This window comes from Callithrix jacchus, chromosome 6 (assembly GCF_049354715.1).
Source record: "Callithrix jacchus isolate 240 chromosome 6, calJac240_pri, whole genome shotgun sequence".
NCBI lineage: Eukaryota > Metazoa > Chordata > Mammalia > Primates > Cebidae > Callithrix > Callithrix jacchus.
The window spans coordinates 78,792,709-78,807,341 of record NC_133507.1 but is presented as its reverse complement, the minus strand read 5'-3'; the positions used below and the strand labels follow the sequence as shown (position 1 = coordinate 78,807,341).

The window sequence follows — 14,633 nt, the reverse complement described above, 5'->3', positions numbered from 1 at the left end:
CTCCTGCCACAGATGCCTATGGATTGAGTGGGAAGAGGAGTCTATGCTGCAACAAAGAACTGACTAACCCTTGATTCAGCCTCTTGACAAGAATGCACTGCACCATGATATTAATATCTGGTCCAAAAGAGAAAATACATCAGTGCCCTAAAATTGTGTTTTCTTCTTAAACATTGGAAAAAATTGGTCCCCAAGTGGCTCATTACAGTAGAATTATAGAGCTGTTTGGCACATGGTAAGGAATCTTTGCTGGCAGCCTCCTTCTTTTCAAAAGACTTATTATTCTTTTGAAAGAAGGCAAAGTTCCAAGCCTTGGCAAATTGTACTAAGGTAGTATCCTCCTTCTGAGGTCATACTATTCTACACACAAGCAATCTGTGTGATCCATGAAGATGGCATCTTCCTTGAACTTTCTTGAATTGTGTAGCCAGCCATGTAATTGTCTTGTACTCACTAATAGGTTTTTTTTTTTTCAGTTGATTCTCTTGCTATTTTAAGGCTTAAAATGATATCTTCTGCAAATAATAATAATTTGGCCTCTTTCTTTCCAATGTTTATCTTCTGTTCTTATTCTTAAATAATTATATTAGCATCAGTGAGAGGCTTGCTCACTTGGCCAAAACTTTCAGGAAGTATTAAATCATGATGACATTAGGGGCATCCTTGTTTGAATCCTGATATGAATGTTTGCTCACTGAGGATGAGTTGGCCTTTGATTTGAGATTTATTTTTCAGTCATGTCAAGAAAATATTTATTCTTTCTTAACTGAAATTTTATTAAAAAAATAAGAGTGGATATTGGATTTTTGTCAAATGCCATTTAAATTTAATAAAATTAGGTCTCTGAATATCGGGCCCTCTTGGCATTCCTGCATGAACCCCAGTTGATTTTACCATATCATTTGAATGTAAAGCTGAATTTGATTTGTTAATATTTTATTTAAGATTCCCCCCATAACTACTGGCCTACAGTTTAAATTTTATTTATTTATTTATTTGAGACAGGGTCTTGCTCTGTCACCCCGGCTGGAATGCAGTGGCATGATTATGGCCCACTGCAGCCTCTACCTCCTGGGCTCAAGTGATCTTCCCACCTCAGGCCCCCAAGTAGCTGGGACCACAGGTGCATGTCACTGTGCCCAACTAATTTATTTATTTTTTATTTTCTTGCAGAGATGGGATCTGCCAATGTTGCCTAGGCTGGTATTGAACTCCTGGGCTCAAGCCATCCTCTGGCCTTGGCCTCCTGAAGTGCTGAGATTATAGGCATGAGCCACCATGCCCAGCCAGTCTAGGTTTTTAATTTGTGACTCTATCTTTGTAAAGTTTTGGTAATTTCAATGGATTTTTTTCTTTCACTAGGCTCCTGGTAATTTATTTATCGAAGTTTTGAAAACATCAAGAGGACTCTGACATTTGAAAGTAAGAAGCAAAGTGTTTAAATTTTCTCCTTAATTTCTCAATTAAGAAACCTCTTAATTTCTTACAATATGTTTTTTGTTTTTTTTTTCCTTGGGTCAGTATTTGTCACTTATAATTTTCTAGAAAACCTCCATAGATCCACATTTTAAAATTAATTCATATATTTTTGCAAAGAATTCTCATAATTATTTTGAGTTTATCTGAGTTTTATTTATTTGAGTTTATCATAATTAATTCTCCTTACTTGTTTGTGCATCTCTTCATTCCTCTTTCACCTTCTTTGTCCCCTTATTCAAAAAAAGACAACTCGGGAGACCTTTGTCATGGAGATATTGACTTACCAGTAATTGGCCTTGCTCAGTTAATCACCAGGGATCTCCTTGCCTCACTCCTAGTCAAGGCTGACTGCAAGAGTCTTCCCCATCCCACCAAGTCCATCTTCCCTCCCTTGGTGATCCAGAGTTCCATGGTCATAGTATAGCACCGACTGGGAAACTTTTCAAACAAAAGGGAGTCTGTTGTGGTACTTACACTGCTCACATTGAGAGCATTTGCTCTAGCGAGATTAATTTCAGGAGTATCTGGCATTATGTGGATTGAAGTTTTATCCTTGTCCCAAAGCTCTCTGTACTTTGGCTATGGAAAGAAATAATGATAAAATTACAATTTTCATGTCACTAGCCCCGGTATGTAACTTTTAAATTTTATTTCAGATCTGATCCAGAATCTTTTCATATTAGGGCAAAGATGTCTGGAATCTTTTCACATAAGTTACTCAGATTTGATGTAAGAGCTATTATTATTCCCTATTTTTAACACTTTGAGTTTTTACTTAAAACTAATAAGCAAACCAAGACAATACTATCAGTATTAATAAAATTTGTTATTAACAACATTATTATTATTCTATAATAGATTACTAGGTTTATTATTTCTCATTTCTTTATAGCATGAATTCAATTTTAATACAGAAGAAAACTGACTTACTATACTAATATTTTCAGCATTAGCTTTAGCGAGGACCACTTCAGGAGTGTCAACAATGCTTGTGTACTTAAGGTTCACCACAGGCGTCCGATAGACACTGTCACAAAGGATCTCCTGGGCATTTTTGACTCTCAGTACTTCAGGAGAACCTTGGGGCATCCAGCCAATGCCACGCAACCACTCCAAGTCAGCCTTGTAGAGGGCCTGAAAAAGAAAACACAGGTAGAAGCAGGATTTGTGTTTTATTGTATATGTGTGTGGTAAAATGAGTAAGGTTTTATGACATACATATATACATAATTTTTTTTCCTTTTTTGAGACAGAGTTTCATTCTGTCACCCAGGCTGGAGTACAGTGGCATGATGTCAGCTTACTGCAATCTCTGCCTCCTGAGTTCAAGCGATTCTCCTGCCTTAGCCTCCTGAGTGTCTGGGACTACGGGCATGTGCCACCATGCCCAGCTAATTTTTGTATTTATTTTTTAAGTGGAGATGAGGTTTTGCCATGTTAGCCAGGCTGGTCTCAAACCCCTGACTTCAGGTAATCTTCCCACCTCAGCCTCCTGAAGTGCTGGGATTACAGGCATGAGTCATCATGCCCAGACTCTTATATTTTATCTTCCACAAAGAATAATTAAAACAGAGCACTAGCCTTACAAACATAATACTTTAAATGCACAAAGGCATTTTATTTTGCTTATTTTCTGTGGCAAGGGTCTGTGTGGAAGTGTCCACATGCATTGTAAAAGGCAAGGTGATGTAGCAGCAGCTCCCCATTTGAGAGAATGCATGGAAGACTTTTGAATAATGTTTAGGCAGTCATCACACCATAACCAAAGTGGACTTTAAAGCAATAATAATGGGCTTTCTAGTAAGTTTTCCACACAGCAGCAAAAATGATCTTTTCAAAATTCAGAATTCAAATCAGCTGTCACAACTTTCTCCCTAATCTGTGGCTTCCCATTGGTCATAGGATAAAGGTACAAATCCCTGACGCAGACTAGAAGGGGATGAATGGTCTGGCAGCAGCCCCCACGTACTCTTCCAGCCTTGAGTCATCTGCACTTCCAATGGCCCTGTGTGTCCTGATGACACAGCCTAGCTTTCAATTTATAATCTCATCAGCCCTCTTTGCATATGTTGGTCACCCTGAAGGAATGCCCCATGTCCTCCTAACTGACCCGACTCCTAATTTTTTTTTCATATCCCTGTGAAATTGGTGCCTTCTCAGAAGAACTTTCTTGATCTCTCTTCATAGCACCTTGGATCACTCTCAGTCATTCCACTTTTATTCTTTGATGAACATCTAGGTCTCAGTTATCAATGTGAACTCCCTAAAGTCAGGAGCTGTGTCATGTTTTTTGTGGGGTTTTTTTTTTTTTTGCTACGGAGTCTCACTCTGTCTCCCAGGCTGCAGTGCAGTGGCGCAATCTCAGCTCACTGTGACCTCCACCTCATGGGTTCAAGTGATTCTCCTGCCTCAGCCTCCTGAGTAGCTGGAATTACAGGCACGTGCCGCCACACCTGGCTAATTTTTGTATTTTTAGTAGAGACAGGGTTTCACCATGTTGGCCAGGTTGGTTTTGAACTCCAGACCTTGTGATCCACCCACCTCAGCCTCCCAAAGTGCTGGAATTACAGGTGTGAGCCACCACGCCCAGCCCTAAGTCATGTTTTCTCTTCTTCTTTTTTCACCATTGTATCTTTAGTGCTTACCACATGCCTGGCACAAAGTGTGTTCAATAAGCATTTTTTTAAAGGATGATTAAGAATTTGATCACTAGTTTTACAATTTTGGTCTTAACTGAGTTTTCTTTTTCTAAGATAGCACTCCTTTTTGAATTGTGATTTCCACATTCTTAGTTATCTAAACATGCTTCCTCAAATATAGGCAAAGTGGTTAAGGAGATAAAATTGTTATATTTTAAACAGTAGTGTTATGGTTAATTTAATTTTTCATTTTTAATATTTAGAAACAGGGTCTTGCTATGTTGCTTAGGCTGGACTCAAGTGATTCTCCCACCTCAGCCTCCTGAGTAGTTGGGACTACAGGTGTGCACCACCACTCCCAGCTTGTGATGCAGGTATCAACTTGGCTGAGCTTACCATACGGCTGGTAAAGCATTATTTCTGGATGTGTCTGTTACAGTGTTTCTGGAAGAGATTGGCATTTAAATCAGTGGACTGACTGAGGAGGATCCACTCTCACCCAATGTAGGTGGGCACCACTCAACTGGCTAAGGGCCTGGATAGAACAGGAAGGCAAAGAAAAGGCAAATTCTCTCTCTCTTCCGGAGCTGGGATACCCTTCCTCTTCTGCTGTTGGACATCAGGACTCCAGGCTCTCCAGCCTTTAGAATCTGGGACTTACACCCATAGACCCCCAGGTTCTCAGGCTTTTGGCCACAGACCGAGAATTCTACCCTTGGCTTGTCTAGTTCTCAGGCCTTTGGACTTGGACTGAGCTATAGTGTGGACTTCCCTGGTTCTCCAGCTTACAGATGGACTACTGCGGGACGTCTCAGCCTCCATAATCACATGAGTCAGCAACACAAATAAATCCCCTGTTACATTGTATTGGTTCTGTTTCTCTGCAGAAACCTAATAAACCAGTTATGCATTTTATAAAAAGCCATTGTGGGCCAGGCATGGTGGCTGACACCTGTAATCCCAGAACATTGGGAGGCTGAGTTGGGTGGATCGCTTGAAGTCAGGAGTTTGAGACCAGCCTGGCCAACATGGTGGAACCCCATCTTTACTAAAATACAAAAAATTAGCTGGGCACAGTGGCAAGGGCCCATAATCCCAGCTACTCAGGAGCCTGAGGCAGGGGAATCATTTGAACCAGGAGGTGGAAGTTGCAGTGAGCTGAGATTGCTCCATTGCACTCCAGGCTGGGCAACAGAGACTCCTTTTTTTTTCCTTTTTAAAAAAGCAATAGTGCTGCTCAGCTCAGAAATGGTATTTTGATAGCTAGTTAATAGGATAGCTAGTTAAAAATATCAGGGGAAAAGTATAGTATGAGGAGTAAAAAATGTTGAAACATTTCTACCTTAATAAAATGACACTATATGTATTAATGTTTAAAGTATGATGAATACTTAAAATTCAAAAGAACGTATTTTCAATGAAAATTACATATACATCCTGAAATTTCCCTTTCTTATTCTTTAAGAACTTAATTGATGTATTTATCTCTATACACTAATATGGTCCAGGTTAATGAAGAGACTATATTTCTCCAGAAACTGTCTTAAATCCACCACTTGTCAATGCATTTTAAAGCATGAGCATACTTTCCTGTAATGAATTCATTCATTATTTTAAAAAAAGTATCTCTAGAAGCTTAAGGGAACCAAGGTCAGATAATTTTTAAGTTATCCATTCTATACAGGAAATAAGTAACCTTCTGGAATCCATCATTTTTAAAAGTTTGAAGGGGCCGAAAATATGAGTAAATCTAAAAATGCCTTAGGTGAGTTCATGAAAGACTACAAGTGGTCTGGAGCGTGCTGCTAACTTTTCTTTTCTTTTTTTTTTTTTTTGGAGACAGAGTCTCACTCTGTAGCCCAGGCTGGAGTGCAGTGGCGTGATCTCAGCTCACTGCAACCTCCACCTCCTGGGGCTTGGTTCAAGAAATTATCCTGCCTCAGCCTCCTGAGTAGCTGGGATTACAGGCATGTGCCTCCATGCCCAGCTAATTTTTGTATTTTTAGTAGAGATGGGGTTTCACCATGTTGGCCAGGCTTGTCCTGAATTCCTGACCTCATGATCCACCTGCCTCAGCCTCCCAAAGGCATAAGCCACCATGCCCGGCTGCTAACTTTTCAAATTAAGTTTGAGGAAGATGGTCCTGCCCTTCTTCGATACATAGCTGAAGGACCATGGATGTTCCAATGTTTAAGAAAAGGCCCCAGGACTTTGGGAGGCTGAGGCAGGTGAATCACTCGAGGTCAGGAGTTTGAGACCAACCTGGCTAACATGATGAAACCCATCTCTACTAAAAATACAAAAAATTAGCCAGGCGTGTTGGTTGGCCTACAATCCCAGCTACTTGGGAGGCAGAGGCAGGAGAATTGCTTGAACCTGGAAGGTGGAGGTTGCAGTGGGCCAGGATTGCACCACTGAACTCCAGCCTGGGTGACAGAGCAAGACTTCATTTCAAAAAAAAAAAGAAAAAGAAAAAGCACTTTGGGAGGCTGAGACAGGTGGGTCACCTGAGTTTTGGAGTTTGAGACTAGCCTGGCCAACATGGCAAAAACCTGTCTCTACTAAAAATACAAAAATTAGCCAGGCGTGGTGGCGCATGTCTGTAATCCCAGCTACCCGATGCAGGAAAATCACTTGAATTTGGAGGTGGAGGTTGCAGTAAGCTGAGATTGTGCCACTGCACTCCAGCGTGGGTGACAGAGCAAGCCTCCAAAAAAGGAAGAAGGAAGGACGGAAGGAGGGAAGGAAGGAAGGAAGGGAGGGAGGGAGGGAGGGCGGGTGGGCGGACAAACATAATATACATTAACAAATTTATAGCAAAATTCTGGTAGCATCTTTAACAGTGAAAATGAAAATGAAAACTTTCTGAAGAAATCTGGCTGTGGGTAGGCCATCAATAACTCTGATAAAATACTAAAATGGAGTACTTTATGTTTTCAGAGCTGTAGAAGGAGCCATCAGGCAAAGCAATGGGGGACTGGTTTCCTGGGGGACACACTTACGTCACTCTGCAGGTCGTAGGCTTTCCTGGCTTGGATTACATCATTCTGGTCAGGAAAGCAAGACCACTGGTGCAGGTACTGGCGATAGTCCACATCACTTGCTAGTGCCTGGCCTTCTTTGGCAGCGTGGATGGACACCATGTCCCCGGGGATGGAGATCTTGGCCTTGTGGTCATTGTAGGCCTTTTTGTATAGCCTGTCATTCTGCATCTTCAACACATTTGCTGCCCAAACCAGTTTAGGGTCTTCCTTAGCATTGCGACATCCAATGTAATGGCCTTTCTGTTTCTCATAAGCAGTTTTGTACAGATACTGGTAGATGTGAACAGAGAAGAGTAGTTACTCCAAACTCACTTTTTCTAGAAAGCCTAATCAAACTCCATCTCCCTTAGTTTACCTTTTTCTTTTTTTTTTTTTTGCGGGGGTAGCGGGGGATGCTGTTTTTATTTAAATTCAAGCCACAGCCGGGCGGGGCGTGATGACTGGCGCCTGTAATCCCAGCACTTTGGGAGGCAGAGGCGGGTGGATCACTTGAGGTCAGGAGTTCAAAACCAGCCTGTCCAACGTGGCATAACCCATCTCTACTAAAAATACAAAGTTAGCTGGGGATGGTGGTGCATGCCTGTAATCCCAGCTACTCAGGAGGCTGAGGCAGGAGAATCGCTTGAACGTGGGAGGCGGAGGTTGTAGTGAGCCAAGATCATGCCACTGCACTCCAGCCTGGGCAACAAGAGCAAAACTCCATCTCAAATAAATAAATAAATAAGTTCAAGCCATAAGTTTTGACACATCGGTTTTGTCTTCTGTGTCTATGTGCATGAAAACATTGAGGGCACCTCTTAGGCAAGAACCTTGTTGGATTATCTCCCAGTATAACCTGGCCACCTTCAGATGTTTTGTCACACACAAGTACCAATTTTACTCCTTATTACTTTAAATCAAATTAATTATTTATTGAAATATATTTTTTCTTTCTTTTTTTTTTTTTTTTTTTTTGAGATGGAGTCTTGCTCTGTCACCCAGGCTGGAGAGCAGTGGCATGATCTTGGCACACTTGCAACCTCTGCCTAAACAATTCTCCTGTCTCAGCCTCCCAAGTAGCTGGGATTACAGGTGCCCACCACCACATCCAGCTAATTTTTGTATTTTTAGTAAAGATGCAGTTTCACCATGTTGGCCAGGCTGGTCTTGAACTCCTGATCTCAAGTGATCCACCCACCTTGGCCTCCCAAAGTGCTGGGATTACAGGCATAAGCCACCTCACCCAGCCTGAAATAATTTTTAATTATAAGCTTATTTTAAAATTATACTTAAAAATGTATAACCCTATCTAAATGGAGAAAAAAAGTATTTTTCTAGAACACGTTAAAACAACCATATAACCATTTAAAAAAATATTTGTGCACATATTACATAAAATTATACAGGAACCACCAGTAGCATGCAGGCCACACTTTGAGTAACAACAGAATTCTTTGTACTATGAAATTAAATCCTTTTAGTACGTGTAAATCAAGTGACATTGTGAAGATATTGAAAAGAAAACCAAAATCTGTGATTAAACATAAGAGTTGTAGAACCAAACATAGATGCAAAAGGATTCTCACATTGTAAGAGTTGTTCTTGAATTTAGGATTTTAAAATATACTAGTAACAATGACCCAATTCTATTTAAATATAATTTATAGGGCATTAAGTTAAACTCCCTCTGTGTCTACTAGGTAGTGTTTGTTCCGGTTAGGCAAGGAGGAGCCCTTACATCACTGGCAATATCCCTGGAAGCCTTGGCATGCTGGATCCCAATGGCATCTGCTCGCAGGTCATAACCAGTCATCTTGACATCTTCCCAAGCTTGCTGGTAGTGTTTCTGCAAACAGAGTGCAATACCACAGTCAATCTGAAAAGGGAGCTACTGAGTCAGCATTACCTATGAGTTTAAAAACAGATATTAACAGTTACACTGAACATTAATCTCTCCTTAAGATTCATAAAATAGTCTGGTTTCATACTGAGCTTGAATTTCAGTAGATTTTTAATGACATTTAGTAAAGCTCTCTCCCAAAAATTATTTTTTGAAGTAGGAAACTTAGGAGATAATAAATCATGTAAAACCCAGTAAAAATATATATTGTTTGGCTTTTAAAAGGAAAAAGCAGTGATGGATGGCCTACTAAAAAATGAGAACTAGATATTACTCTACATGTCTGTAAGTTTTACACTGTGTTTTTGGAGAAACCATTCCATTTCTCCTTCCAACAAACATTGAGATGTACGTTATATAGACAGACACAGACCCACACAGCTACTTATCATTAGCTTACAGCTAGAAATAAAAGGAATGGGAAGAAATGCCTTTTGCCAAACTCCCTTTGGGGTATATAATAAAAGGTTTGGTTAAGCAGAGAGCACTCTGAAAAGCAAATGATGTGTGTGTGCTGTCTTACATTGCTGATCTGCAGAGCATTGATTTTGGATTGCAGCATCAGGGGTGTGTCAGCTGGCACGTTGACATTCACCTTCTCTTTCTCCCAGGCATCGCGATACAATGGCTGGTAAAAATGAAAAACAATGGGATGATTGATTAGTAAAGTCAATTACCATATGAACAAAATTATAAAGTCAGAAAACATACTTGAATAAATGGATGATGAATAAAAGTGTAACTGAATTTTATAATTAAAACAAATAATAAGTAAATTAAAAAATTTTAAGTAAGATTAAATAGGTAAATCTAATTTTATATTTAATTAATAAATAAAATGAAAAGTTCTTTTTGGATGTTCTCTGACATAAACATAGATCACATCGTCTACATTTGCCTTATTTTTTTAAAAACAGAGATGGGTCTCACTATGTTGCCCAGGCTGGTCTCAAACTCTGGGGCTCAAGTGATCCTCCTGCCTTGGCCTCCCAAAGTGCTGGGATTACCGGCCTAAGCCACTGCACCTGGCCTCATTTGCACTTTTATTTAAAAGGTGCCAATAGTGACTTCAGTAAGAACACATTCATGTGTGATACAACATAAATTTAAAATGAGTCAGAAATACAGTAATAAAATTATGGAAAAGCATATAATACTTACCTCACATCTAATTATCTGACAGGTAAGTACACATTGCAGATAGCTTTGATAATCCCCATTGCTAAGCAGGACCTAGCTTTTTTGGGTACAAATAACTGCCATAAGGTCTAATATTGGGGTTGTCCCTAGACTTCTCAACCCAATAAAAAAGTGGCAATTTTGTGAGTATAGTACTAAGTGGTGGGCCTGTATTATGGTCTGGCTCCCTAAATGTGATCGAAGTGTATATCAGGGTGTGTAGAACATAAAGATGCTCACCACATGTGCATTGACCAAAGATTTATCAAAGCAAATGAAATACAGAGGCTGCTAACAGACTCACTACACAGAGATCTATCTAGATACATGCGTGTTTCAGATCTTGATGCTGACATGAAGAGTCTAAAGTTCATATTTATAATTCTTCTTGACTGAGGAGTCAATTTGTGTCAATTTGTCTGAAAACATCATCCACCTGGCTTACCTCACTGATCTGGACAGCATTGATCTTTGCCTGGATTACTTCTGGGGTGTCAACAATGCTGGTGAATTTGAGGGCCTCCGGCTTTATACGATACAACCTTTCATTCAAGAGATTCTGGGCATTCTTCACTCTCATCACTTCCACAGAACCCTCTGGCAACCATCCGATACCCTTCATCCATTCCAGGTCTGATTTGTACAAGTTCTACATGAAAGAGAGAAACACAGAGTGGGGACGAGTCACAGTTGCCCATAAGAGTTTGATGCTTGCACACCACGCATCACCTCTATTTAAATCAGTTAGGTGGCTAATCTCATAAAACTCAAGGATCTATACTAAATGTTAATATTGGATGTTATCTCTCTGGCACACATGACAGAAGTTCAGAGTATCCTGTAGGAATTGGAACAGGGCTCACTCACAAGTGACACTTGGTGAAATGACAGCCAGCAATGGCACCTAACTTTGTATACTTAGATTAGTTTTTACACTCACCACTTGAAGTCTGCCTTTTATATACCACTGGGAATAACATCAGTAGGATTTTAGGAAAAGAGCCTTAGATGTATGCATAATGAGAAAAAAAATACATACCTATATCTATATCTACTCTGCCCCCATCTCTCTCTTTTTCTTTCTGTGTCAAGTAAACATGAAATTCGACATTTCCTTATACTTACATCTACTTCTGAAATATTCATCTTGATTTTGCAAAGGTAATGGCTCAGAGCAGCTGCAAATTTTCTACCTAATTACATAGAATAAGAGACTGATTTTCATCTTGGTGAATAAGGTCTTGCTATCATAAGCAGGAGTCCTCTATAAGATAGAAAATGTTTGGGGAAACTCTGCTATCATGAATTGTACAGAATATGTTAGATTCTATTAAGATTATCATTTAGATTATGCCTCTGGGGAATGCACTGGGATTAAACACACAAATACACATCTCCCTGGTTCTAGTGACAATATACTCACATCGCTCTGCAGGTCGTAGGCTTTCCTGGCCTGGATCACATCATTCTGATCTGGCAGACATGTCCACTGGTGCAGGTAATTGCGATAATCAATGTCGCTAACTAGGACCTGGCATTTCTTGGCTTGAACAATTGACATCATGTCCAACGGTGTGTTGTGGATTCCTTTAGACTTCTCATAAGCCTTCTTATATTCTCTGTCACTCTGGATCTTGGCAGCATGTATAGACCACACCAACTTGGGGTCGTCTTGTAGGGTGCGGAAACCCACGTGGTGGCCCAGTTGCTTACGATAACCTTCTTTATATTTGTACTAAAGTTGTAAGAAATCAGATTTAAAAAATACATATGGAAATAATGTATTAAGACGGGCTTCTTTAAATGGTTTCAGAATGATTTCTTAGCCTTGGTATAAATTGGCTCAACACTGGCAGTTGTTATATATTTCAGTTCACTTTAAAGAAGTTAGATAATACTATTTTAGGTAGTTTCAGAGAGGACATGAGTAAATCAGGAGGGAGATGGTATGGAGAACAAGAGTAATAAAAACAATAGCTAACATTTACTAAGTAATTACTCTATGCCAGACACTATTACGACTACTTCACATGTGTTTGGTAGATCCATATGAAACTACTGTGTTTTTCAGTCAAAAATCATTGACTAGGGGCAATTACAATCACAATTAATCCCCACAATGTGTCTATAAGGCAGATACCATTATTAACATATATTCCAGATGGGGAAAACAAGGCACATGTAATAATCTCCATCACCAAGGTTGCCTGACAAGTGCAACATTAGGTCAAATGATCTCCTAAAAGTACTGAAGGAACCTTAGGTGGGGAGAGGGCATAGGTGTGTGGTTTTGGAAACAGGTAAGAAAGACGCATGTTTCAAGGATGGAAAGCAAGATTTTTGGCTTGAATCAGAAGATAACAACAAATGTTCTGTGGACAAGAGTTTTTGTCTGATGAGTGTCTTAGGACTAGTAGAAGACGCTTTCTGCTTCTTTCCTATGTTTGGATAACATAGGCAAGTTTGAACACAGAGAGAAAATTGGGAATAAAGCAGGGGGTAATGTGATAATGTGGACCAGCTATGGTTATGCAAAAATAAATGAGGAGGAGGAAGCAACTGGATACACGAGACAAAAAGCAGAGAAGAACTCAGATAAAGGGAACAGGGTGGCTTAAAGAGTTGGAGCTGTGGGGAGGGTGGGCTTGGTAGCATAACTATTTTATTTTTATTTTTTTGAGATGCAGTTTCACTCCTGTTCCCAGGCTGGAGTGCAATGGCATGATCTCTGCTCACTGCACCCTCTGCCTCCCAGGTTCAAGCCATTCTCCTGCAACGGCCTCCTGAGTAGCTGGGATTACAGGCTCCTGCCACCACACCCAGCTATTTTTTTTTTTTTTTTTTTAGCAGAGATGGGGTTTTACCATGTTGGCTAGGCTGGTCTTCAACTCCTGACCTCAGGTGATCCGCCCACCTCAGCCTCATGAAGTTCTGGGATTGCAGGCATGAGCCACCATGCCCAGCCAGTAGCATAATTATTTTGACCACTAGTAAGTTTTAAACTTAGAATTAAATGAACTTCAAAAGATTACTAAGAGTATTCTGCATAAGCCTCCAGTATAAAATCTTATATATAAATGTGATAACAGTCTTAAGTCTTATGTGAAACTATTATCTGTGATTTATATTTGTGGAGAATGTTAGAAATATTTTAGGGACAAAATGACATTGTATTGGGTCCTGAATTTTCCCAAGAATTTCATACAGACTCTTCATAATGTTTTATTTTACTTTGAAACAGCATCAAAGTAAGTTGACACATATACCTCATCTATGCTAACTTTAATGTTTTCCATTCCACTTTAAAGGAAACAGAAGGAAGCATACCTCACTGGCAATTTCTCTGGAGGCTTTGGCGTGCTTTATTTCAATGGCATCTGCCCTTATGTCGTAGCCTTTCTGCTTGGCCTCGTTCCAGTCTTTCTGGTAGAGTTTCTATAGAGGGAAAATATAGGTTTGTTTACTCGAATGGGGAAATAAGCAAATATACTCAAATTTATCATAATAGAATTCATAATATAGTCAGTATAAGAAAAAAGCATTCATTTCTGGGCTCTTTTAATTGTTGGCTATTTCCTTTGTGGTGTATAGGATACTTCTGGTTAAAATTTTAAAGCTAAATGCAAATCTCTATGAATGTTTGAATATCTATATTCATTACAATATGGTATGCATTTGAAAATATCCCCCTACAAGAATATGGAAGCTAAGGATCAATGGGAAAGCCAGCGAACTTTATCAAGGTACCAGAGAAGATCTGCTAAGATTTTTCTACCCCCAATTTTGCCCTTTGACTTTTCAGAAGTTTCTGCTAAAGCATTGTGACATAGATATCATACATCACCTGCTGTTTGGATGTAATTAAAAAATGGTCTTTTGACTTTGCTATGGCCTTGAAATGTCAAATGAAAAAGTCCTGGATCAATTAAAAAACTGAAGGTGATAACAGAGACTGTTAAGAGTGAAGGAGGGCACCAAAAGGATTCAGGTGTTCCAACTCCTGCAGTCTAGGCGCCCAGCCATGTATCTAACGACACATTTAAAAGAGAGAAATTCCATTCGTATTGCATTGGGACTGGTAGCTCCAGAGAAAATGTCTAGCAGCAAAAGCCACAAATATTCCAAGGTAGGTAATTTGTCTGTTACAACACACTCCATGAGCAGAAAGACGTTGCCCATAAAGGCTTTTGCACTTCATGTTCGTGCCACTTACATTGCTGATTTGCAAGGCATTGATTTGGGCCTGCAGCATCACCGGAGTATCAGAAGGAATGCTGATGTTGACTTTATCTTTATTCCAGGCTTCTTGATACAGTTTCTGTAGAGAGAAGGGAAATAGGAAATCAATATCTGAAACATTAAGCCTTAGCAACTATTCAATCTGGAAAAATGCTTTTACATATGTTTGTAATA

At 39.7% G+C, this 14,633-nt stretch overlaps 1 protein-coding gene across 44 annotated transcripts in view; it reads right to left on the bottom strand.

Moving 5' to 3' along the window:
* Window positions 1-14,633, bottom strand: part of NEB (nebulin) — a 222,981-nt gene that overhangs the window by 82,487 nt on the left and 125,861 nt on the right. For all 44 annotated transcript variants that reach the window (XM_035304905.3, XM_078327751.1, XM_078327755.1 and 41 more), the window contains 9 exons: window positions 14,434-14,538; window positions 13,548-13,655; window positions 11,644-11,955; window positions 10,666-10,869; window positions 9,565-9,669; window positions 8,880-8,987; window positions 7,121-7,432; window positions 2,410-2,613; window positions 1,954-2,058 (listed from right to left, as the gene is read on the bottom strand). In XM_035304905.3, the coding sequence (XP_035160796.3) occupies window positions 1,954-2,058; window positions 2,410-2,613; window positions 7,121-7,432; window positions 8,880-8,987; window positions 9,565-9,669; window positions 10,666-10,869; window positions 11,644-11,955; window positions 13,548-13,655; window positions 14,434-14,538 (1,563 nt within the window). The remainder of the gene's footprint in view (window positions 1-1,953; window positions 2,059-2,409; window positions 2,614-7,120; window positions 7,433-8,879; window positions 8,988-9,564; window positions 9,670-10,665; window positions 10,870-11,643; window positions 11,956-13,547; window positions 13,656-14,433; window positions 14,539-14,633) is intronic.